Raw genomic sequence first — 27,785 nt, 5'->3', positions numbered from 1 at the left:
TTCTAAAATCAATAGATCCTGAAAAGGTGGGTAAAGAAGAGGGGTCCAGACAGAGGAACACATGAGTCTCTTGGTTATACAGTAACAGAGTAGATTCTAAAGGCATAAAGGGATGGATGGGAATGAAAATGATGGTTGAGATAGTAGGGAATATGGGGTGGATGAAGAGAGTGTAGGAAGTGAACACAGGTACAGAGAGGCTATTATGGGTGTGATATGGGAACTCACTCAAGGGAAACTTCCTCAAATCTATGAAGGGCATCCAAATAAGGACTTCTAGTAATGGGGGTATAAAGTCTTATCGCACTTCTTGTCCTGGTAAGACTTCCAGTGGTAAAATTTCATAAATTTCTGTTGATGTTTTGGCCATAAGTCAAATGTAGATCTACAAAACCAGGCTGTTTCTTAAGAAAAGTGTGCTGTCTATAAGCAGAGAAGGCCCCATTGCTGAAAATAACATTCACACCCTCACTGTACATCTAGAAGTTGGGTGGATGGCAACATGGAGACTTCACCAATACATTCCAGTGCCCTTGCAATGCTAAGGGAATCCTTATGCATAGGACACTGAAAGAGAAACCTGGAAACCAGAACAACCAAAAAACCCTTGACCTACAATCTGTTGACCCTACAAAATGTTCTAGGGCAATGGAAATAATGAGCTTGTGGGAGTAGGCAATGAACTTCTGATTTGACTTAAGACTTACTCCACAAGAATGAATCTTTAGTCAACAATGCTTGTGTACCCAAGAACCAGAAACTAGATAGCTTATAGACCCAGGGCAAAACAAACAAACAAAAAAACTGTTCATTTAACAAAAATATATATCAATGAAATGACTCCTGATAATATTCTGCTATACTTCTTAGTTGAGTGCTTTAAACTGCCACCATGAGAGGCTTTCACTGAAAACAGTTGAGCTAACAGCCAGACATTAAGGGAGAGGAAGTCTAAAGGATAGGTCTCCATCAAATGCCTTCCCTCAGAGCTCAGTGAAGTTGACAGTTGCAAAGGTGATATGCATACACAAGTCAGACTGTGTGGAAGACAAGTAAACAAGCTAATCTGAATCAAATAAAGAAGTTCCACAATTCTTAAATGGTATCTCATATAACTGAAAAGCTTCTCTAAGGAAGGGAACATGTCAACTGGAAAAAGCTAAAGCTTACAGAATCAAAAAGAGTTTTCCTCCCTCCATATCCTGTAATATGGTTACAAAAGAAAGGACTAAATTTTAAAATTATATATAAACATTCAAGAAACTGGATTTCAAATGGTCAAATCATCCAATGTCAAAATTGTGTACATATCTGAACAAAAGAATAGAGCAAATTCAAAAAGTTTAGAAACACTTATAGAAATGTTGCATATCCTTAGTCATCAGGGAAATGAAAATCAAAACCACTTTGAGTTACCATCTTCAACATGTTACAGTGCCTAAGATCAGTAACACAACAAATCATGCTGGCGAGGATGTGGAGCGGAGGAAAGACTCCATTTCTACCGAGTATGCTAACTTGTACAGCCACTATTGAAATTAAAATGATAGTTCCAAATTATGTTGAAGCTGATTTACCTGCACATCCAGGCATACCACTCTTGGTCAAATACCGAAATGGATGACGCATCCAACAAGGACAGTCATGCTAGCACAGTGGAGTCATGCTCAGCTATTACAATAATATATATTATGCAATGTGCAGGAAAATGTATGGAACTAGAAAAAAACAAACCATCCTCAGTGAGGTAATGAAAACCCATAAAGACACCTGTGGAAGGCATGTACTACAATCAGGAGATCCTGAGAAGCTGGGTAATGAAGAGGGGTCCAGATGGAGGAAGACATGTGTCTCTTGGTTGTACAGTAACAGAGTAGATTCTAAAGGTATAAAGTGTTGTTTGGGAATGGAAATTATGGTTGAGATGGTAGATTCGGATATGGGATAGATGAGGAGAGTGCAGGAAGTGAACACAGGTACAGGGAGGCTATTTTGGGTGTGATATGGGAACCCACTGAGGGGGACATTCCACAAATCGATCAAGGGCATCTAAATAAGGCCTTCTATTAATGGTGGGTATAAAGTCTTATCCCATTTCTTGTGCTGGTAAGACGTCAAACGGCAAAACTTCACAAAATTCTGTTGAGGTTTTGGCCATATGTCCCATGTAGATCAACAAAACCAGGCAGTTGTTTAAACAAAAGGGTGCTCTCTATCACCAGAGAAGGCCCCATTGCTGAAGATTACATCCACACACTCACTGAACATCGGGAAGGTGGTGGATGACAACATGTAGACTTCAGCAATATATTCTAGTGCACTTGCAATGCTAAGGGACACCTGATGCATAGGACACTGAAAGAGAAACATGGAAACTAGCACAACAACAAAACCTTTGACCTACAACCTGTCATCCCTACATAATGTTCTAGGGCAATAGGAACAATGAACTTGTGGGAGTAGGCAATGAACTTCTTTTTTTATAATATTTGTATTAGATATTTTCTTTATATACATTTCAAATGCTATCCTGAAAGTCCCCTATATACTCCCCCGCCCTACTCTCCTACCCACCCACTCCCACTTCTTGGCCCTGCTGTACCCCTATATTGGGGCATATAAAGTTAGCAAAACCAAGGGGCCTCTCTTCCCAATGATGGCCGGTTAGGACATCTTCTTCTACATATGTAGCTAGAGAAATGAGCTCTGGGGTTACTGGTTAGTTCATATAGTTGTTTCACCTATATGGTGGCAAACCCCTTCAGCTCCTTGGGTGCCTTCTCTACTTTCTCCATTTGGAGCCCTGTGTTCCATCTTATAGATGACTGTCAGCATCCACTTCTGTATTTGCCAGTCACTGGCATAGCCTCATAAGAGACAGATATGCCAGGGTCTCTTCAGGAAAATCTTGATGGCATATCCAATAGTGACTGGGTTTGGTGGCTGATTATGGGATGGATCTCTGGGTAGGGTAGTCTCTGGATAGTCCATCCTTTTGTCTTAGCACCAGCTTTGTCTCTGTAACTTTTTTCATGGGTATTTTGTTCCCTATTCTAAGGAGGAATGAAGTATCCTCCCTTTATTCTTTCCTCTTCTTGATTTTCTTATGTTTTGAAAATTGTATCTTGGGTGATCTATGTTTCTGGGACAATATATACTTATCAGTGAGTGCATATTTAATGACTTCTTTTGTGATTGGTTTACCTCACTAAGGATTATATCCTCAAGATATATCCATTTGTCAAAGATTTTCATAAATTCATTGTTTTTAATAGCTGAGTAGTACTTCATTGTGTAAATGTACCAAATTTTCTGAATCCATTCTTCTGTTGAGGGACATCTGGGTTCTTTCCACCTTCTGGCTATCATAAATAAGGCTGCTATGAACATAGTGGAGCATGTGTTCTTATTACCAGTTGGAACTTCTTCTGGGTATATGCTCAGGAGAGGTACTGCTGGATCTTCCGGTAGTATTATGTCCAATTTTCTGAGGAAGCCCCAGACTGACTGCAAGAGTGGTTGTACAAGCTTGCAATCCCACCAGCAATGGAGGAGTGTTCCTCTTTCTCCACATCTTCACCAGCATCTGATGTCACATGAATTTTTGATCTTTCCTATTCTGACAGTTGTGAGGTGGAATCTCAAGGTTTGTTTTGATTCATATTTCCCTGATGATTAAGGATGCTGAACATTTTTTCAGGTGCTTCTGAGCCATTTGGTAATCCTCATTGAGAATTCTTTGTTTAGATCTGTATCCCATTTTTTAATGGGGTTATTTGAATTTCTGGAGTCCAGTTTCTTGAGTTCTTTGTATATATTTGATATTAGTCTCCTATCAGATTTAGGATTGGTAAAAATCCTTTCTCAATCTCTTGGTGGCCTTTTTGTCTTATAGACAGTGTCTTTTGCCTTACAAAAGGTTTGCAATTTTATTAGGCCCCATTTGTCAATTTTTCATCTTACAGCACAAGCCATTTCTGTTCTGTAAAGGAATTTTTCCCCTGTGCCCATATCTTTGAGGCTTTCCCCCCACTTTCTCCTCAATTAATTTTAGTGTCTCTGGTTTTAAGTGTAAGTCTTTGATCCACTTAGACTTGAGCCTTGAGCTTTGTACAAGGAGATAGAAATGGATCAATTTGCATTCTTCTACATGATAACTGCCAGTTGTGCCAGCATCATTTGTTGAAAATGCTGTCTTTTTTCCACTAGACGATTTTAGGTTCCTTGTCAAAGATCAAGTGTCCATAGGTGTGTGGATTCATTTCTGGTGCTTCAATTCTACTTCTGATTTGACTTAAGACTCACTCCACAAGAAGGAATGTATAGTCAACATTGCTAGGGTACCCAAGAACCAGAAATTAGATAGCCTATAGACATAGTGTAAAACAAAAACCTGGTCAAAATGTATGTCAATGAAATGACTCCTGATAATATTCTGCTATACTTTTTAGTTGAGTGTTTTAACCTGCCACCATCAGAGCCTTTCTCCGAAAGCAGTTGAACTAACAGCCAGACATTGTGGGAGAGGAAGTCTAAAGGATAGGTCTCCATCAAATGCCTTCCCTCAGAGATCAATGAAGCCCACAGTTGCAGAGGTGATATGAATGTATGAGCCAGACTGCATTGAAGATAAGAAAACAAGGTCCTCTGAATTCAAATAAAGAAGTTCCAAAATTCTTTAGGGGATCTCATATAACTGAAATTCTTCTATAATGTAGGGAACATGTCAACTGGACAAAGATAAAGACTACAGAATGCAAAAAGTGTTTTCCTCTCTCCATATCCTGTAATATGGTTACCAAAGCAAGGAGTAAATTTCGAAATATATATAAACAAGTCAAGAAACTGCATTTCGAATGGTCAAATCATCCAGTTTCAAAATTGCATACATATCTGAACAAAATACTCAGTAGAGGAAATTCAAAGGCTGAGAAACACTTATAGAAATGTTGCACATCATTGGTTGTCAGGGAAATGCAAATCAAAACCACCTTGAGTTACCATCTTCAACATGTTAGAATGCCTAAGACCAGTAACACAGCATATCGTGCTGGTGAGGATGTAGAGCAGAGGAAACACTTCCTTTCTAGTTAGTATGCAATCTTGTACAGCCACTATTGAAATTAAAATGGCAGTTCCACAGTAAGTTAAAGATGATCTACCTGCAGGTCCATGCATCCTACTCTTGATCAAATACCAAATGGATGATCGATCCAACATCAAGGACAGTCATGCTAACACAGTGTAGTCATGCTCAGCTATTACAACAATGTATATTATTCAATGTGCAGGAAAATGAGTGGAACTAGAAAAAAATCATCCTGAGTGAGGTAATGAAAACCCATAAAGACACCTGTAAAATTCATTTACTAAAGTGAGTCGATCCTGAGAAATTGGGTAAAGATGGGGGGGTCTATATGGAAGATCACATGTGTCTCCTGGTTATACAATAAGAGAGTAGATTCTAAAGGTATAAGGGGGATGGGATTAAAAGTGATGCTTGAGATGGTACGGGATATGGGGTGGATGAAGAGAGTTACAGAGAGGCTATTATGGGTGTGATATGGGAACTCTCAAGGGAAACTTCCTCAAATCTATGAAGGGCATCCAAATAAGGCCTTCTAGTAATGGGGGTATAAAGTCTTATCCCATTTCTTGTCCTTGTAAGACTTCCAGTGACAAAAACTTCATAAAATTCTGTTGAGGTTTGGCCATATGTCCCATGTAGTTCAACAAACCAGGCTGTTACTTAGACAAAAGGGTGCTATCTATCACCAGAGAAGGCCCCATGGCTGAAGATAACATCCACACACTCACTGAACATCAAGAGTTTGGGTGGGTGGCAACATGGAGCCTTCACCAATACATTTTAGTGCCCTTGCAATGCTTAGGGACTCCTGATGCATAGGACACTGAAAGAGAAACATGGAAACCAGTAACAAAAAAACCCTTGGCCTACAACCTGTCATCCCTACAAAATGTTCTAGGGCAATGGAAACAATGACCTTGTGGATGTAGGCAATTAACTTCTGATTTGAATTAAGACTTACTCCACAAGAATGAATCTTTAGTCAACAATGCTTGTGTAACCAAGAACCAGAAACTAGATAGCCTATAGACATAGGGTAAAACAAAAAACCTGCTCATTTAACCAAAGTATATATCAATTAAATGACTCCTGATAATATTCTGCTATACTTCTTAGTTGAGTGCCTTAACCTTCCACCATCAGAGAAATTCTTAGAAAGCAGTTGAGGTAACAGCCAGACATCATGTGAGAGGAATTCTAAAGGGTAGGTCTCCATCAGATGCCTTCCCTCAGATCTAAGTGAAGCACACAGTTGAGCAAGTGATATGAATATATGAGGCAGGTGGTGTGGTAGACAAGTAAACAAGCTCCTCTGAATAAAAAAAAATAAAAAATAAAAGTTCTTCCCAGCTGAGAGACACTAAAATGGTAGGCACAGTCCTTACATATGTCTGGAACAGGTCCTTTGCATATATATCATCTCAATATTAGTTTAGTATTTTTATGGGAACAGTAGCTATGAGGACAAGTAGGTCTCTTTTTTTTGATGACTGCACGTGGGCCTCTTTTACTCCTATCAGTTAGCCATATTATACTTTGAAATTATAGATTTCCTCCTTCTCAGTATATTTTTATTTGGTTCTGTTTGTTTGTTGTCCTTGTAAAGCCTGTTCTTTCCTAATGAAAGATGCAAACTGAAGGGAAACTGAGGAGTGAGGGGTTGGGAATGAGCAAGAATGTAGAGGTGAATGAATCTAAAATCAGGATACATTCTAAAAGGGAAAAGTAAATGAATCAGTGTACAAAATTTTAAATGAATAAACAGAAACTATGAGATTAAAACGTACAAGTTACATTCTCTCTCTGTATCTACCCCTCTTTTCTCACTGTGAGCATGTGTTTCTTGTGTTTCTCTTTCTGTTTCCTTCTTCCTCTCCCTCCTCTTCTCCATCTATCTCTTCTCTCAATCTGCTTAATTTCAGAGTCCTGGCAATACTCATCTTGGGTCTACAGTGCTACAGAAGGGCAATGTTTTTCCCTGTGCCATCTACAACCAGGAGCATACTTTCAAGCATGATCTTGGCAAATGTGTGAAATTATTTAACAGCTGACAGAAGAGGAGTGAATCTCATTTCTGACATCATGTAGAAAATGAGATTCTCACTGCAGAAATTTGTCCAGAACTAAACATCTTTCCACTGTCTACATGGAGGGACTTTTGTACAGAACTAGACATGCAGCTGCATGAAGCAGCACTAGCTCAGAGTAAAAGACCCTGAGTAAACATTCTAGAACCTCATGTGACTGCTGGAGGACAGTTAAAATGGCTCTAATATAATTTTTAATAAAAAAACTAATCAACACTGTTGTATTAGTTAATGCTTTGTGAGGTAGATAGAATACAAAATGAGTATAAATTCATATTAGACATATGTCAAATAACAGTCTATGAACTTACCAGGGAGTGACAAAAATGGGAGGTGCAACATAGGATAAAATGAAGAAAGACATAGAGTTCTCTGTGTATCAACAAAATACCAGGTGCATTCTGGTGCATGAAGCTACCCTGAGATGGTGAGAAGGTTGGTCCTTTATTGAATAATAAACCAAAATACATACATTACTTTCTTTTTCCATTTAGTCCAACACCCTGTACAAACTAAAGCCTTGTTTTGTTCTCTACCTCTTCCACTGACGCTGCATTAGGCAGATCTCAGATCCAAGAAGGGCAGACATTGCTAGAAGCCCAAGATTCTACAGAGTCTGTTGCAAGGAAGAAGAAGCTAATGTAACTACCACTCTCATTTTAAGACACCCAGACTTGGTAGCTCACAGTCATGATTCTACAGAGAGAAAGCCATGGACATAAAGAATGTCCATGAGTCTGAGGCTGGAGGGAGATACACAGTCAGATCCAAAACAACATGAGTTAAAGAGAAAAACCTGCTCTGGAAAATGAAAGAAGAGTAGAGAAAATATCCAGAGGAAGCAGAATGTGGGCAGGAGAACAGCAACAAATGCTGAAAGAGGGAACACAGCCTCATCATCAGTCCTTCTGTTGTTTGCTGATAAGTGCAGAACCCATGTTACTTGCATCTGCCAGACAAAATCAAGACTACTGTGTCGGGAAATTTACTGTGCTATCACACTCTAGTGTAAGGATGCAGGAGCAAGCTGGTCCAAGGATCAAAGGCTACAAAGCAGGGATGAAAAGGAGAGAACCGGGATCTGAGTTCAACCTAGGCCAGAATAGCCAAATAAAGAATTAGAAAGAAAAAAAAAAAGATTCCTGGACAAGAAACCAGAAAAGAGACACAGTCTTGGGATTCACAATCTCCTACAAGGTGCTTTCAATGCACTCAGCCCTGCCCTTCAACATAGTCACAAAGGAGCCCTTTGATCTCTTCCTTTGTTCATGGACAGATGCAGACAGCTCACAACTCAAAAACAGTTGCTCAACCTAGTTGCCTCAACCTAGGTAACCCTCTCCTTCCTGCACAAGGCTACTGTCCCTATGTTTAATGTGTGTTGATGGGATACATTTTGTTGGAATGTGACAGATTATATGCACATTACTAATACCAGTCCATGAATCTGGTAAGAAACGCTGACATGATTTCCTAAGCTAAAAGGCAAGGCAAAAGGAACAGCCACATGAAGATTACCTCCTTTCACCAGCACCTATCTCAGCATTCAGGGCTACTATTTCTCTATTATCTTGCTCACTCAATCCTTTCTTGCAGCTCAGAATCTGTCCTTCCCATTGGCTGCTGACTGATTTATGACATCATTCTCCCTCTTAGCCTACCAGCACCTAGTAGAATCCTGGGGTTTCCATGGTACTGCCTGTAAACAAATTTGGATCATTACAGGTACCCTGTGACCAGTGACCAGTGAGCTCTGTTTGATACTGGACACACACGCTGATTTGGTCAGCATATCAGACAAAGACTACCATTTATCTGGCTCAATTTTGGGGTGAAGTACTGTTACTCCCCATACAGAGCCCCCCCTAAACATGTCAGGTAAGGAAAGCAACTTTCAAATATTTTTGATCACAACTCTCCTAATTTTTAGAATATGTTCAAATCTTTAGAATACCAGGGATGACATGGATATAGATATCTCACGTTGAAAGTCATACTAACTTTTGTTCTTACTAAGAATGTGACTTTAGAGACACAGTTTACTCTCAAAGGATTCTTTATTCACCTCAGAGAGATTACAGTGTTACTATGGTCTGTGCTCGGTGCTGTTGAATCTTAAAAGAGAAGGAATGTGGGAGAGACTAAGAGGGGGCTAGACTCTGAGAAGGTAGTTCTTCTAGTGAAAGAAATGTTGAAGCTGTTACATGAAAGACAGATTCACAAGAACTGGGGGACAAAAAAATCCAAAGTTTAAAGATGAAGGGCTAGAAAACAGAGAAATCGAAGGAGTCAAACCTAGAGAGATGATCTTAAAAGAACACAAACATAGTTTGGGACAGAATGTTGCAGAGAATCACACATTTCAAATCAAAAGGGTCAAGGCATTTTCATTTCCCAAGCCTTGTTTAGGCAACCATATTGTTAAGATTCCTCTCGGCACAAGTTCACTGTCAAATAGAAAATATTATCCCACTCTGGTTCCCAGATTTTACCAAATCTTGTGCAGAGTTTTCTAATTCTTGTATGCACTGGTTGTGTTGGATACTATCAGTTCGGGCTGAGAACTCCATACTCAGTTGTTCTCTGTACAACACTAACTGACACAAGTGGGAAATCTTCACAAGGCTTCCCCTGTACAAAAGTTTCATGCAATTAACAGGAACAGAGGAAGAGTAAATGTTATTCAGGGATCAACCTTCTAATAGGTTACCACATCCCAAAGGGTCAGCCGTAAACACAAGTACGCACCATGAAATGTGACCAGTAGGTTGTATACATAAAGTCATAAACGCACAGGTGTTTAAGAGTTATATAAGATATCATCAGTTACAGGAGTGGGAGGGACAAAGGAGGAGGTAGCAAAGTAAATTAAGTAAATAGAATATTCATATACAAACTCCCTGATATGTAATTTTTAAAAAACAAAAATACTCACAGAGTATAGATAAGCTCGGTGGTCCTGGTACTCAACTATAATAGCAGCATGTCAGATCCAGAGGCAGGTTGGTTTTTGTGATTTCAAGTCCAGCCTACTCTTAAGAAAAGAGTCCATGTCTCTCTACATAGATGTGCACAGGACAGGGAAAAGGCAGTAGCTTGAGAAGCTATCTAAGGCTCTCCTACCTCTAAAAACAGCTACTGTAGGACAGAGTTTTGAGGCAATGTCACAGCAGGTATGACAACAAGACAAAGCAGGGCAAAGAAGGAAAATGTCTACGTTGGAGCAAAGGTTGAACCAGATCAACCAGGAATTCCATGCCCACAGAGAAGGATCAGGTAGCTCATCAAAGGAGTGACATTCTGGCTAGAGCCAAGAATCAACCTGAGCAATTGCAATTGGGATGCTGGAGGAAACTTCAGTCTTAGTCAGTCACAGCCAGTACAAACTGAATATAGCACTGTTCCCCACAGTAACCTAGAAAACATCAACCTCACCATTTCCCACTGTCTTCTTACTCTCTACAGAAAATTCCCAAAGTTCACCTTTCTTTGGGACAGAAAGCACTCTGCACCCTTCTCTGCCTCTGCCGAGCAACTCCATGCAGCCTGCAGGAACGGTGTGCAACTTTTCCAGGGTCTCCACCCCAGATATGAGTTCAGCATGGCTTCTACCATCAGCATCCAGCACTTCTCTCCAGCCGCTCATGGGTAATGCCTATCTTAACCCACATGCTGGCACAACCATGCTGACAGTGCTCACAGAGCAGGGCCAGATTTCCACCTCGGCACCTTCCTATCCAGGTGCTCTCAAGTGGGATTGCACTGGAAGCACACATAGGAGGGAAGATGCACTCCAGGACTTCAATATGACCCTCATTGACCAGGACACCACATTCTCCTCCCTGGCTGTGACAAATCAGTGTGATAAAATTTTAGATCCCAATGTCATAGTTCCTTTTTATCCAACACTGCCTGCCAGCTTTGTCCAGGTCACACCACCGCAGATGCCAAGTCAAGAATACAGCCTGGCACCTTCCTACCAGGAGGGCAGCCAGGTCTATTACTATGAGCACAACAACCTAGGTCTTCTGATAGCTGGAGAATTTGGGCAGTGTTTACAGCCCCATGGCTCTGTGTCCTACCCTGGGAGTCAGACCTCTGTGCTCCAACCAGAGATGGTGATGGTGCTAAAGGAGATTCAGCCAAGGAATATCCAAATACCACTTTTTACCTCTGCCTTCTCCTATTCCACATCTGCTCAGTCCATGCCAGACAACGGTCTTCCCGGTGAGTACAGATCCAGGAGGGAAGTAGTGGGATCAGCACTCCAAAGAATTCGACCTCTACCTTTTAGTAGTGGACAGTCCACACAGAGGGAGAATGAGTCTCCTGACAGGTTAAGTACAGCTCTGGATTTCCACCACCACCTTCAGACTCTATCAAAAGAGAGAATTCAAGGCCACAGTGAGTAGCATCCATCCTTTATTAAATGATATCCGTGGAGCACACCATAGTCACACATGTAACTAACTACACAGAATAATCAGTCCTATCCACCAATACAGTGCAATAGACCCCTTCCTGACCTATCATTGACCTTGTGTCTAGAAGACACTGAGGAAATGTTTTGGTAACATGGGATTTTCCATGAGTTGAAATCCTCCAGAGCAATGTAGCTCAGAATCTGTCCTGGAGGAAGAATTCCTCCCAGATTCTCAGCACCTGTTCCGGAAATTTCTGACACTTAAAATTATAGAGAGTATGGCATAGTCAAAGTACCATTTCTAATTTGGCTAAGCCTGCTCGTTTTTTATTTGTTTGTTTGTTTTGTTTTTCTTTTGCTGTAGTACTGCAGAGGTAACCCATGTCCAAGAACATAACATCATGTAGACATGTTCTCTACTACTGAGTCTCACCCAAGCCCAACTATTTTAAATTCTCATTCCATTTTCCATTCCACTTATAAGATTGTGAGACATGGGGTGGGAGAAAATCGTTGGTTGTTTAAATGCTTGCCTTGCAGGAGTGCCTAGGTGGGTTTGGATACCTAAACCTACATAAAAGACAAGATTCTGGGGTCATGTGAGTAAGGACATTATTCAAAGGGTCAGGTAAGTTTTTGGAAATTATGGACCAGACAACCTACCTAGTAGCAAAGTTCCACAAACATGAGAGGCACTCTTAATAAAGACAAAGGGGAAGGAAAGTAAGGAGCACACGTCCAGGTAATTTGGTAACTGACGTACTAAGGGTTTTCCTCCACAAACCACACAAACAGGAAGGAAAATAAAAATCTCTGAGAAAGCATGACATGCAATGGTCTGCACAAACAGAGCAGTCACCATTGGTCTGCCCACAGAGGTAGCATCCAAGCTCTTCATCAAGAGCTCATAGGAATGTCCTCCCACTGCTGCAGGGGCCAAATGCTGTGGTCTATGAAATGGGGTTGGGGGTGGGGAGCATATCATTTACCGGAGGCACTGACTTCTTCCTTCACTTTTTTCCAGTGGTTCAATTGGAGACGTCCCTGGGATTGCCACCTTCAGGCCAGACACACTATCAGCTGCATAGTCCAGAACTCTGTAACACCTGTGTCCAGGTTTCCCAGATAAGGCCACCAGCTGTCAACGGGGACAGGGCATTAACAGCCCCCATCTACAGCCCTTCACAGTTCCTGGCCTTGCCTACAACTCCAAGCCTGGAACAACCAGTGGACAAAACCATGCCTGAGATAAAAGAGGGCACAAAAGAAAACCAAGACACGCCAATTGTGACTTTGGAACACCCTGACTTGCAGCAGCCTCTGCACTGCACTGACACTGAGAGCCTCAGGCAGAAGCCTGATTCTGATAATGCCCATTTGGGATGCATCTACATGGGTCCAAAAGAGCTTGTAGGGCTAGAGAAGGAGATTGGATCCAGCTTCGACTTTAAAGACATCACTAGGTTTGGGGCAGATATTCAACTTCCCCAACTCCTAAACACCCTCACAGACATAGACCAAGATCAGTCCTGTGAAAACTGGAGAGTCACCAGTGGCCCCTCTGACCAGGTGAGGAAGAACAAACATAAATCCTTTGATTTGCTTGAGGGGGATCCTCAGGCCAAAATCCAGCACCAGGACCTGGTGGAGGGAGAGGGGGCTGTGAGTGTTGCTGGGGCCAGTGACAGGGTTATTGACAACATGGCAAAGCACCCAGAAGGAAAAGCTCCCAAAGGGCCCCCCAGCAAGAACAGAAGAGCTAGAAAACAGAGGCAAGAAAGACCAAGTGGATCAGAGAACACATCCAAGAAAACAGAGGAGCTTAAGCAGTCAAGGAACAGAGTCAAAGCAGAAAAGGAGCCCTCCATCCCCAAGAACAAGAGGAAGAGAAACCCACCTGAGCTCAGTCAAAACAGCTTCAAGAAGCCTCGAACCAACCTTGCAATGCACATGCTGGAGTCCGTGCAGGTCTTCCACCCACTGGGGAAAAAGAGTGAGAAGAAAACTGGTATCTCCTCTTTCAGAGGTCTGCGAACCTTCACCAGCAACAAAGATCCAGGCCCAGGCTCAGGCTCAGTTACTACAACAGTGTTAAACATGCCATGTGAGGGCCAGGGTCCTCCCAAAAGCCCAGGGAAGGTTCAGAGAGCAGAGAGCAGTGTTGACAAAGATTGTCTATCTCCATCCCAGTATGAGCTGCCCCCAGCTGGGAAGGTGAAGTTAGTTCCTCTGCCTTTTCCAACCCTGGACAAGCCTCAATCCAGACCTGCTTCTAGAAAGCCCCTTTCCCTGGCTTTACGCAGGCCCACTACAGTTTACCCTGTGCAGCCTCACTCTCACTCAGCTCAACCTACCACTCTCAGGCCAGCCCAACCACCTCCTGTGAGCTCATCTTTGATAGCCTCTGCCAAGCCAGCTCCTCCAATTTCCTCCAGTGCCAGTGGACCTAATGTAACCAACCCCAACCAGTCTAGTGCTGTGAACCAGTTGGCCACCTCGAGGCCTGTACCCTATAGAGAACCATCTCACACATCATTCCAGGGAGAGCTTGTTTCTGCTGCCAGGAACAAGGCACCATCACCTCCCAAACCTCAAACCCAATATCTGCTGCATGACTTCAGCCGCCAACCCATTCCATGGAAGAAAGTCGACATTCTGGGACCAGTTGTCTCACAACCCATCACAAAAGAGCAGAGGCCAGAGAGGGAGGCCATGAAGAGGCAAGCCCAACAAGAGCGTGAGAATGCTGTCAAGAACCCCTCTACTGGGAAACTGCAGATTTTCCTTCAGTGGGAGAGGGATATGGAAATTTCTCAATATTATGGCTATGCAATGTAAGAGCTCGCCAGATCGATGCAACAGAGTGCTTTTCGACATTTACTTGAAGAGATATAGTCACTGATACAGATGTATAAAAGTAAAGAAAAATATGTAAATATGTATACACATAAGTACATGTGCAGGAATAAAGAAGACTAAGTATATAGATAGAAAAAAACATACCCACATGAAATTTAATAGTTAATAAAATTGCCATATAATGTTAAGCTGGCTAGTTTATGCTGTTTCTCTTAACTGTGATGATTTTGTTTTTATTATATTCTATATGAACATAAACTTAAGAAATAGTTATTTAACATTAAATCTATTTAGAAAATTCTACACTTGTGCTAAAATTATTTTTGAGTTTTTCATTCACTGGACATGTTATATCTTGAATTACATACTGAATTTTGAGCACACACTCCTTCCATTTCCATAAACCGATACATTTTTCACCTCTCAACACAGCTCATATACAACCTATGATACGGGGATTTTCTTCCAATTTTCTGAATCATATTCATGCAGGATTTCACTTATAGAAGTGTGATCTAGGACACATACATGGAAGAAAATATAATTTACTGAGCCTGGTTAAGGCATGATAGTCTCCACTAAATTGTTTTCCTGTCGACAACATAATTTCATTTTTATGAATAAATTTCCCATTGTGTTTACACATCACATTTCCTTTATACTCTTCTTTGTTGTTGACACTAAGGCTATTTCCCTAATGTAGCTGCTATGGACTACATTAATAGCTGTTTTTGGTCTTAACCTGACTACAATTGTAATTAATTAAAACTCAATTTATTGGGTACACCTGTGAGGGGTTTTCTTAATTAAAAGTTATTACCTTATTTGAAGAACACATACTGAACATTAATCTGGATCTTCTTTGGTGGGACGATCTACCTTTAATTTGGCCAAACCTCCTTGTGTCAGTCTATATAAAGAATGTGGATTAGGAAGCATTTGGTTCTTTGCTTGCTTGTCCTTGCACTTGCTTTCCAGTTCATTCCTCTACTGGCATTACAGCCTCATTCTTCAGGATTTCAGACAATGTATACTGAAGACCAGCTCAAATAGCCACAAGAATTGAATAAATACAGAACTGATGTTGGACAGCCATTATTGTACTATTACTGTAATACAAGACCAGAGCCTGCAAGGCATTCAGATAGATAGATAGATAGATAGATAGATAGATAGATAGATAGATAGATAGATAGATAGATAGATAGACAGACAGACAGACAGACAGACAGGTAGGTTGGTAGGTAGGTAGGTAGGTAGGTAGGTAGGTAGGTAGGTAGGTAGGTAGGTAGGTAGGTAGGTAGATAGATAGATAGATAGATAGATAGATAGATAGATAGATAGATAGATAGATAGATAGATAGATAGATAGATAGATAGATAGATCTATTCTCCATAGATATTCATTGTATCAATTTTGTTCCTCTAGGGAACTCTAACTAGATATTCTGGCTACGCAAAGTGAGAGCCATGTACAAGTGTGCTACAATCAACACTGACAGGCAAATATGTCTCTAATATAGTGAATTGAATTCCTTTTTGTAAATACCCAGGGGTGGTATTACCTGGGCCATATGTTAGATTCATTTTTAATTTTTTGAAGAGCCTCCCCTCCACTGTGTTTCTGTTGTGTAGTAATTGTAGCAACCACTCACACTTTTATTTATTTTTTGCTGTTTGTGACAGAGTTTCTCTGTATAGCCCTGGCTGTTCTGGAACTCACTTTGTAGACCAGGCCTGCCTGGAACTCAGAAATCCGCCTGCCTCTGCCTCCCGAGTGCTGGGATTAAAGGAGTGCACCACCAGGCCCTGATTTCATGGACACTTTTAAAGGTCAATAGAAAGTCTGTACTTCTGGTCAGCAGCTCCATCAGGAACTTGTGGAAATCATGTAGTGTGAGTCTCACTACTTTGGACAATTCTTTAAAGATTTATTTATTTTATGTATGTGAGTATGCTATCTGCATGTACATCTGCATGCCAGAGGAAGGTATCAAATTCTATTATAGATGGTTTTGAGCCTCCATGATTTTGCTGGGAAATGAACTCAGGACCTCAGGAAGATCATCTTGTGCTCTTAACCACTGAGCCATCTTTCTAGCCTGACTTTGGAGTTTTAAGCACAAAAACTATATCTTGAGCTGACACATTTCAGTTATCAGTAAGAGTTATTAAGATGCAAAGTAAAAAGGCAAGGCTAATATATTTAGGGGCTTTTCCTGGATCCAGGAACTATGTCCTAGGTGTTTGACAGTTAAGCCTTTGTTGCCATTTTTCACAAGTGTAGGGGTCTACATGCTGGAGTCTAAGGTCAGCATGGTGTTTCCAGCATGGTCTCAGTTTTGCTAAGTTTTGGGGCCTGTGACAACTACTATACACGATGTAAAATCTTATATCCTTACCAGTGATACAGAAGAGTTTTCTCCAAACTTGACAGTGTTTGCCATTTCTTGACTCAATTAGTGCCATTGATCACTTGTTTTTAGCTGGTGGTAGTAATTGGGAAGGCTACATAACCCTCAGGAAACACAGCCTTCCTAGCAGAAGTGGATAATTAGAAGTGTCCTTTAAGGTTATAGTCTAGAAGTGGTTCTGGCCTTTCTCTTTCCAGGTCAGCCATGACCTGAGAAGCCACTGCTACACCACACTGCTATTAACTGTGCCATTACACCATGCCTGCCCTGCTGTGATACACGACAGATCTCTGAACATGAATGCAAACAAACCTCCCCTCCTTTTTTCTGCCAGGTATTGTGCAGCAAGAAAGAAACTAAAAGGCTGTAGAGAGTGTTCAATGTATGCTGTCTAGTTTTGTGTCAACTTTAGCTTTGAAACAAGCTAAAGATATCTGAGCCCAGGGAATCTCAATTGAGAAAATGCCTCCAGAAAATCAGGCTGAAAGCAAAACTTCAGGGCATTTTCTTAATAAGTCGTTGAGATGGGAAGACCCATTCCATTCTACATGGTGCCATTCCTAGGCTGATGGACCTAGAACCCCTAAGAAAACTGGTGGAGTGTGGCTGGAGAGATGGCTCATTGGTTAAGAGCACTGGCTATTCATCCATAGGTCCTGAGTTCAATTCCCAGAAACCAAATTGTGGCTCACAACCATCTATAATGGGATCTGATTTCATTTTATGATGTGCATTTAAAAAAGGCATTCACCAGGGCCAGGAAGCAGGAGTCGGTGGGTTGAGGAGCAGGGCCTGGGGAGGGTATAGGGGGCTTTGGGGATAACATTTGTAATGTAAATGAAGAAAATATCTAATAAAAAATAAAAAGGCATCCACATATATAAAATACATGCATAAATCGTTTTAAAAAATAAGCTGAGGAACCAGTGTACATCACTCATCCATGGCCTCTGCATCAGGTCCTGCCTGTATTTTCCTCAATTACATTTCCAATACTATCCCAAAAGTCTCCCACACCCTTCCCCCCACTCTCCTCCCCCCCATTCCCATTTTTTGGCCCTGGAATTCCCCTCTACTGGGGCATATAAAGTTTGCCTGTCCAGTGGGCCTCTCTTTCCAGTGATGGCCAACTAGGCCATCTTTTGATACATATGCAGCTAGAGTCAAGAGCTCCGGGGTTACTGGTTAGTTCATAATGTTGCACCTACAGGGTTGCAGATCTCTTTAGCTCCTTGTATACTTTCTCTAGCTCCTCCATTGGGGGCCCTGTGATCCATCCAATAGTTGACTGTGAACATCCACTTCTGTGTTTGTTAGGCCCCGGCCTAGTCTCACAAGAGACTGCTATATCACAGTCCTTGCAACAAACGCTTGCTAGTGTATGCAATGGTGTCATCGTTTGGAGGCTAATTATGGGTTATGGAGGAGAAAGTTGGGAAAAGCCTCGAAGATATGGGCACAGGGGAAAAATTCCTGAATAGAACAGCAATGGCTTGTGCTGTAAGATTGAGAATTGACAAATGTGACCTCATGAAACTGCAAAGCTTCTGTAAGGCAAAAGACACCGTCCATAAGACAAAAAGGCCACCAACAGATTGGGAAAGGATCTTTACCTATCTTAAATCAGAGAGGGGACTAATATCCAATATATATATATAAAGAACTGAAGAGGATGGACTCCAGAAAATCAAACAACCCACTTAAAAGATGGGGCTCAGAGCTAAACAAAGAATTCTCACCTGAGGAATACCGAATGGCAGAGAAGCACCTGAAAAAATGTTCAACATCCTTAATCATCATGGAAATGCAAATCAAAACAACCTTGAAATTCCATCTCACACCAGTCAGAATGGCTAAGATCAAAAATTCAGGTGACAGCAGATTCTGGCGAGGATGTGGAGAAAGAGGAACACTCCTCCATTGTTGGTGGGATTTCAAGCTTGTACAACCACTCTGGAAATCAGTCTGGCAGTTCCTCAGAAAATTGGACATAGTACTACCGGAAGATCCTGCAATACCTCTCCTGGGCATATATCCAGAAGATGTCCCAACCGGTAAGAAGGACACATGCTCCACTATGTTCATAGCGGCCTTATTTATAATAGCCAGAAGCTGGAAAGAACCCAGATGCCCCTCAACAGAGGAATGGATACAGAAAATGTGGTATATTTACACAATGGAATACTACTCAGCTATTAAAAAGAATGAATTTATGAAATTCCTAGGCAAATGATTGGACCTGGAGGGCATCATCCTGAGTGAGGTAACACAATCACAAAAGAACTCAAATAATATGTACTCACTGATAAGTGGATATTAGCCCAGCATTTGTTGCGCCCAACTTGTCCTGCAAGGAAAAACACAACATGGTCTGATTCTTCTCAACAGCTTTATTCCTGGAATGCCTTGATGCTACGGGAACTCCGGAAACCCAGGGAGGATTGCTTATATACACCCCAGCACTGGGGAGAGCTATGTGTCCTCCTGTGATTGATCAGTCTGTCAGCACTTTGATTTGTATGCGCCCGCTTGGGAGGGGTTGTTGCCAGATTCGGGCTAGCGCCTGCGCAGTAGCAATGTTGATGGAGAAGGTGTACTGGAGGACGGTGCCATCTTTTAGGGGCCCGCCTGCCTACAGAGCATAAGTGATTTTCCCCCAGTGGAAATTTAAATAAGAAAAAGTTCTTCTGGGTGAAAGCTGCCAAACAAGGTTAAGAAAGGGAAAAGAATGAGTGAGTCCTGGAGCTCTCCAGAAGCTGGCCTACAATGAAGGGTAACTGGGATGAGAGACGCCAGAATTAAGCCAAAATGAAAATACAGAGTAAAGGGACCTGGAAGCTGGTTTGTGAAATGAATCAGGGATCCTAAGACAACTTTCAGGAAACTGACTCAGTTCAAAAGAAATCAAAGCCCAGAGTCTGAATTGGCCAATTCAGTGTCTTAGCTAGGAATAGATGCCAGGATCAAATCTAAGTGTCTTCCTCAGGGACCTCTCACAGAGGCACTAGAAGAGGAGGGACCATATCATTGATTGGAATGATCCACTACCTGCCCTGGTAACTGCTGTGAATTAAGGGCCTATTTCCCTCTGCTACCTGGCTTTTCACCTTCTCCCCATGTAAATAGCTGCTGACATGCAGAGTCACGAATCTAAAGTTTCAGTATTTGAGAAGAAAAGACCTGTGCCTGGAAGGGCAATCAAGAACTAGAGCAGTATTAGGGGAGAGAGGAGACACAGCAAAGATTAAGCCTCTGATCTGGTGATTCACACCCTTGCAATGCCCTTTTATCACACAACAAGTGCCTTTGCATAACTTAGCTTCAACTCTATTAAGTACATAACTAGAAGTAAATACTATTTAAAATAGCTTAAAATATTAATCACACACACACACAAACACACACACACACATACATACACGTATGAGTGTGTATATGTGTTATTTTAAATCAACTGCTTGGAAAGTAATGAGTAACTACTGCATGTGTATTGTTGCAGAAAGATATTCAACTTTGATGCTAAGCATGTGGGGCTGTTTTCTAAATAAATAAAGTACAGATTCAATCTTCAGTTCAAGGAAGAAATAGATTGTGCATATAAAAATAGTAACTACCTTGGTTTGTTTCTCGGTCAAACATGTACTCAGAGAAGCAAAAGAAAACAGGGATTTGTTTGTTTGTTTGTTTGTTTGTTTTGTTATTGTTGCTGTTAGGATAAGATCAGCTATGTACTCCAGACTGGCCTTGAAATCACAATGCATACCAGTCTGGCCTCTGCCTCTCAACTGATGGGATCAACAAATCTTCCCTATGAGTACATGTAACTTGGCATTGCTTTGACCTGCAGTTGAGATTAAGTAGTGTCCAAGACACTCTTCACACTTTTTGCCTGCAATTAAGGCTTTGACAGACCTTTCTAAGAACAGCCATACAGATGATATGATAATATACATAAGTGATCCCAATAATTCTACCAGAGAATTTATCCAGCTGACAAACAATGTCATCAAAGTGACTGGATATAAAATTAACTCAAACAAATCACTAGCCTTCCTTTGTACAAATGATAAATGGGTGAAGAAAGAAAATAGGGAAACAACACTCTTCACAATAGTCACAAATAACATATAAAACATCTTGGGGTAACTCTAACAATACAAGTGAAAGATTTTTATGACAAGAACGTCAAGTCTCTCAAGAAAGAAATTGAAGAGTCCTCAGAAGATGGAGAGATCTCCCATGCTCATGGGTTGCTAGGATTAACATAGTAAAAATGAACTTACTACCAAAAGCAATCTACAGATTCTACACAATCCCCATCAAAATCCCAACACGACTCTTCAAAGGCATGGAAAGACCAATTCTCAATTTCATATGGAAAAAATAAAAAAAATCATGATTTTGAAAACAATTAAAGAACTTCTAAGGTAATCACCCTTCCTGACCTCAAGATGTGCTACAGAGAAATAGTGATAAAAATTGAATGGTATTGGTACAGAGACAGGCAGGTTGATCAAGAAAAGAGAATTGAAAGACTCAGAAATAAAACTACACACCTATGGACACTTGATCTTTGAAAAAAAGCAAAAAAATACAATTGTAAAAAGAAAGCATCTTAAATAAATGGTGCTCATATAACTGGCAGTTGGTATGCAGAAAAATAAAAATAGAGCCATATTTGTCACCTTGTACAAAGCTGAAGTCCAAGGATCAAGGACCTCAACATAAAACCAGATACACTGAATCTAATAAAAGAGGAAGTGGGAAAGAAGCTCAAAGTCATTGGCACAGTGGGAAATTTCCTAGACACAACTCCAATGGCTCATGCTCTAAGATCAAGAATTGATACATGGGAAATCATGATACTGATTGCTTCTGTGAGGCAAAGGACATAGTTAATAGGACAAATTGGCAACTTATAGATTGGGGGAAAATCTTCACTATTCTCATATCTGATAGAGGGTTAATATTCAAAATATATAAAGAATTCAAGAATCTAATCCCTCCAAAAAACCAAACAACCCAATAAAAAAATGGGGTATAGAACTAAACAGAGAATTCACGACAGAAATCACAAATGGCTCAGAGACACTTAAAGAAATGTTTAAAGCCCTTAGTGATCAGGGAAATGCAAATTAAAACAACCCTGAGATTCCACCTCACACCAGTCAAAATGGCTAAGATAAAAAACTCAGGTGACATCAGATGCTGGAGAGGATGTGGAGAAAGAAAACTCCTGTATTGCTGGTGGGATTGCACGCTGGTAAAACCACTCTGGAAATCATTCTGATGGTTCCTCAGAAAACTGGACATGCTACTACCTGAGGCCCCAACTATACCACTCCTAGGCATACACCCAGAAGATGCTGCAATGTGTAATAAGGACACATGCTCCACTATGTTCATAGCAGCCTTATTTATAATAGCCAGAAGCTGGAAAGAACTCAGATGTCCCTCAACAGAGGAATGGATACAGAAAATATGGTACATTTACACAATGGAGTACATCATCCTTAGTGAGGTAACCCAATCACAAAAGAACACAAATAGTATGCACTCACTGATAAGTGGATATTATTCCAGAAGCTCAGAATACCCAAGATGCAATTCACAGACTACATGAAGCTCAAGAAGAAGAAAGACCAAAATGTGGATAGTTCAGTCCTTCTTAGAAGAGGTGAACAAAATACCCATGTGAAGAGAGAAAGAGACAATGTGTAGAGCAGAAACTGAAGGAAAGACCATTCATGGACTGCCCCACCTGGGGATCCATCCAATATAGTGTCACCAAACTCAGACACTATTGTGGATGCCAACAAGTGCTTGCAGAAAGGAGCCTGATATAGCTGTCTCCTGAGAGGCTGTGCCAGTACCTAACAAATATAGAGGTGGATGCACTCAGCCAACCATTGGACTGTGAACAGGGTCCCCAGTGGAGGAGGTAGAGATAGGACCCAAGAAGCTGAAGGGTTTTGCAGCCCCATAGGAGGAACAACAATATGAACCAACCAGTACCCCCAGACCTCCCAGGAACTTAACCACCAACAAAGGAGTACACACAGAGGGACCCATGGCTCCAGCCACAAATGTAGCAGAGGATGGCCTTGTTGGTCATCAATGGGAGGAAAGGCCCTTGGTCCTGTTAAGGCTCAATGCCCCAGTGTAGGGGAATGCCAGGAAAGGGAAGCAGGAGTGGGTAAGTTAAAGAGCAGGGGAAGTGGGGATGGAATAGGGGGCTTTTGGAAGGGGAAATCAGGAAAGGGCAAACATTTGAAATGTAAATAAAGAGAATATCTAATAAAAATAGAGTACACAATTAAAAAGGAAGAAAGAAAGAAAAAATCCTCAGTGACGAAACCCACCCCCCAGGCAAAAAAAAAAAAAAAAAAAAAAAAGAAAAAAAAAGTCAAAACAACAAAAAACATGTATGGTATGTACTCACTGTTGAGTGGACATTATTCATACATTACAGGATAACCATGCTACAAAGCACAGAACTGAAGAAACTAAGGAATACCGTCCAAAGAAAAATTCCAATGAATCTCACTCAGAAGGGGAACAAAATAATCATCAAAGATGGATGGATGGGTGACTGGGTAGAAGAGAAGGTGAGGTGGGAATGTGGACAGGGATCAGCTGTGAGGAGAGAGGGTGTGGGGGAGGGCTATGTGTGAGAACTGCAATTGATGGACATCTCTGGGAGCAGCTGGAGACCTGGGATGGAGGAGGTTCAGGGAGTCTATGGAGGTGATCCTAGATGAGACTTACCAACAGGGGATATGGGGACTGAAGTGGCCACCTCCTATAGCCTGGTAGGAAATCCAGTGAAGGTATTGGGACATAAACCTACCCACAAAAGCTTCATCCCAAAATTTTCCCTGCATACAAATATATATGAATTAAATTGGAGCAGAGATTGAGGGAATTGATGAACATTACTGACTCAAATTGAGATCCATCCCATTAAAAAAAGCCAATCAGTTATACTATGAATGATACTCTACTATGCTTGCAGGCAAGAGCATAGCACAACTGTCTCCTGAGAGGCTTCATCCAGCACCAGACTGTAGCAGAATCAAAGAACAAATCCAAATATAGGAAGGTGCACCAGGAGTCTTGTGTCAGAGTGGAGGATAGAATTGATTGAACCAGAGGGGTCAAAACCACCACAAGAATACCAACAAAGTTAAATAACCTGGACCCATGGGGGCTCAAAGCATCTAAACAATTAAAAAAAAAAGAACATGCAGGAACTAGACTTAGGCTACATACACATTTGTAGTAGATGTACAAGTTGGTCTTTATGTAGATCCCCTAACAATTGGAGCAGAGCCTGTTTGTGACTCTCTTGCCTGCCACCGAATATCCTTCCCCTAGCTAGACTGCCTACTCAGGTCTCATTGAGAGAGGATTCTTTTTGTCCTATTGGGATTAGATGCCCCAAGATTCATGGTACACAGGAGGAGCTTCCCCTTCTCTGAGTTGATGGATAGAGAGATCTTTAAGGGTGGGACTTGAAAGAGGGAAGGGACAAGGAGCCATAATCCAAATGTAAAAGGAAGGAAGGAAGGAAGGAAGGAAGGAAGGAAGGAAGGAAGGAAGGAAGGAAGGAAGGAAGGAAGGAAGGAAGGAAGGAAGGAAGGAAGGAAGGGAAAAAAGAAAAGGAGGGAAGGAAGAAGGTAGAAAGGGAGGGAGGGTGTGAGGGAGGGAGGGAGGAAGGAAGGAAGGAAGGAAGGAAGGAAGGAAGGAAGGAAGGAAGGAAGGAAGGAAGGAAGGAAGGAAGGAAGGAAGGAAGGAAAGAAGGAAGGAAGACTAGTGCAGCTTATATCAAATATTGACCCTCACATACTAATAGTGGGGTGTTTAATTCCCCACTCATCACTACACAAGTCACCCAGACAAAAACTAAATAGAGAAATGTTGGAGATAAGAAATATGATAAAAGAAATGGATCCAACATATATTTATGGGACATTTCACCAAAACACAAAAGGATATACTTTCTTCTCTGTACCTCATGGAATATTTTTCAAACTTAACCACATACTCTGACTCAGAGCAACTCAAAGAACCCTATGTATCCCATCAGACTGCCACAGATTAAACTTAGAAATAAAGAACAACAGAAACAACAGAGAACTTAAAAACTTATGGAACCTCAACACCTCTCAACTGAATGAAAAAATTCATCAAAACAGGAAGAAAGGAATGTAGCAGGGATGGCAGGTCTGCTCCTATGTAAACTCTGGGGACTCTGCAGCTCAAACGCCATCTCCTGCAGGAGGACCCAATCAAGGACTGTCTGTGACACCAGCATTCCTGCAGGAGGACCTAATTGAGGACTGCCTGAGAGAACAAGGATTTCTGGGGAAAATAATGCCAGGCAATTAGGAACTGCTGTTTAGAATAGATACTTTCTTTGGACCAAAGGGGGCTAGGGTGGAGGGTATTAAAGGAGCTTGCAACAGTGCTCAGATGAACTTGTTGCAGCATTTCTCATCTTCTCCTGTAATCTGTGTTGTTGACTCTGTGCCAATCGTCCTGAAACCCCAAGAGCAGGTAGGGTCTGTCAGAGAGCTGTCCAGAGCACAGGCCATATCTGGCGCCCAACGTGGTCGATGGACTACTTCATTATTCTCATTTTGTGGCTGCCTGCAAACCTCCTTTTTCTGGTGGCTCGTTTTTGCCTGTTGCTGCAAGGATTGTGCTCTTGGTTTGGCCTGATCTGCTCTTCTCGCTGTGCTGGTGTTGTGCTCCCTTCAGTTGCTTCTTCCGTGAGTTGTACCCTTAGTGTTTTATGTTCTGGGTTCTGTGAAGGTGAGAGCTTGGACCTCATTTCTGACTTCTTTGTCTTTTCTGTCCACCCAAGTAATCTTGCCTTTGTTCTCAGTTCTGTTCAAGAGTGAGCATGAGGTAAGCATGCAACTAGTGTGACACAAGAGTGAGGTGAGCATGAGAGGAGCATGAGGTGCACGTGAGGTGAGCGTGCAGTAAGCTTTGCAGTAGCCATCTTTTTGTTTTTCTTCATTTTTGAGTGAGCATGCTGTGGCAAGCATGTAGCCAGCATGCAATGAGTGTGCAGTGGCCATTATTTTCCTTCTTTGTCTTTGCGTGGTCTTACTGCGGTGCCATCTTTTCTGTCTTCTTTGTCTTTGAATGTTTTTCACTTTTGGTCTGGATTTGTCTTGGTATCTGATATAGGAACTGGTTTTCCATGTTTTGGTACCAGGGATTGGCTCCCAAATGCCTTTTCCTTCCTTGGGTACACCATCTAGGCATAAGACCTGTGAGCTACACCGGAGAGAGTCCCCTGCTTAGTACACCATGGCTTTCATCACTTCTGTCATATTTGTCACATATGTTCATCATTTGTTTCTTTTGTGCTTTTCATCATGGGTTCTCCCCCTCTACCACCAAGGAACCCCTGATTGGGGCTCTGAAAACTCTTCTGGTTACTTGTGGTCTCAAGGTAAAGACTTACAACCTGGACCAATTTTGGGAGGAGGCTGCCATATTGTCCGCTTGGATATCTCTGGAGAACATGTGGAACCCTGGTTTCCTGGATTCGGGTTCTCTTCCTTGCCTGTAAGCATGAGGTACAGTCTGGGATTATCCCTCCTTTGTTCTTTGTTCCCATCCTTCTTACAGTCATCACCAGTCTTAAGAATTCTTCCCAGAAAAGCAATGGCTTCCTATAGCAAACACTGCCAGGATCAGGATAATATTCACCTTTTCATTACTGATCCCATCCCACTTTCTCGAGCAAACAGGTTGATTTTAGCAACGAGGATGAGGGTGCCTCTGCTCCAGCTCTCCAGCTGTCAGGATTCAAGCCATTCCCTAGTGCTACTGTCCAAAGTCCCTCACTCACTAGTCCTTCCACTCTGGTCCCATTAGAAGTACCCCCAGCTTACCCATGGCGTGATTCATGGGTACTTTCATGGTAATCTAATTTATGGTACCATATTAGGCATGGAACTTCACATTGCCCTTAATGATTACAAATCCCCAAAGGATCCCCCAAGCATATCACATCCACCCCTGCCTTGCTGTTCAAGGGTCGCTCAAATGACCACTGTCATCGGACTTCCTATCCCTTGGGAGCACTGTCAGGCTGAACTTGGTATAAAATTTGCTGGGGACTATGCAATATTGTCATCTATCTTCACACTTGGTATGTGGAGGTTTACCTTACATGATGCTTCCAATATTACTCCCAATGTTAAGAGGGATTCCACTAGATTCTGATATGATTGATTTATGCTTCCTTAGTCTCCTACAAAGTCTAGTAGGACTTTAGTGGGACATATTTCCACTTAAACTGGTTGGTGAAAATGTGGACTGGGGCAACCCCACTGAATGTTATCATTGGGAATGAGGTTGGCTGGAAAGAAACCCCAGTCTGTGTCTGACCCTCCCCCTTTACATTCTGGCCATTAATACTTCCATTGTCAGAGACAGCCTTGACTAATTCGATGAGAAATATCTCCTGACTGCCTGTTGGATGGGGTATTCAACAATAGCTATCCTGATGAGGGAACAAGCCACTATTTGGATGCATGTGGTAAATATCACCCACTTTCATGCCATCACTCTGATGACACAGACTCACTTATAACTGCTATACCAGGGAAAGTGGGATTTTGATATTACAGCTATTATCATTGCAGCCATCATTGCAGGTATTTCTGGGGCCACAACAGCTCCTGTTGCTTTGACCCAGACAGCCACTATAGCAGAGACTACCAATGCTATAGTCTCTAAATCAGCTGAGGCACTGCAGGCATAAGAGTTACTAAATCAACATCTTTATCAAGCCATCCACATTTTAAAACAACATATTGACTCACTGGCAGAAGAGTTGGCCCTTTTTAGGGACATGTTTCTATTGGCATGTGACCCCAGGTTTCACA

The 27,785-nt window shown here is 41.7% G+C and overlaps 1 protein-coding gene across 1 annotated transcript; it reads left to right on the top strand.

Annotated features, from left to right (window-relative positions):
• Window positions 1–8,859: 8,859 nt before the first annotated feature.
• Window positions 8,860–14,600, top strand: Gm4454 (predicted gene 4454). The gene is made up of 3 exons (XM_001480228.5): window positions 8,860–9,054; window positions 10,642–11,403; window positions 12,624–14,600. Exons 1-3 carry the CDS (start codon window positions 9,048–9,050, stop codon window positions 14,435–14,437), a joined length of 2,583 nt encoding a protein of 860 aa, XP_001480278.2. The 5' UTR covers window positions 8,860–9,047; the 3' UTR covers window positions 14,438–14,600.
• Window positions 14,601–27,785: the final 13,185 nt, after the last annotated feature.

Source organism: Mus musculus, chromosome 7 (assembly GCF_000001635.26).
Source record: "Mus musculus strain C57BL/6J chromosome 7, GRCm38.p6 C57BL/6J".
In the NCBI taxonomy this organism is placed as follows: domain Eukaryota; kingdom Metazoa; phylum Chordata; class Mammalia; order Rodentia; family Muridae; genus Mus; species Mus musculus.
The sequence above is the reverse complement of the archived record's forward strand: the minus strand, read 5'-3'. Positions and strand labels throughout refer to the sequence as shown.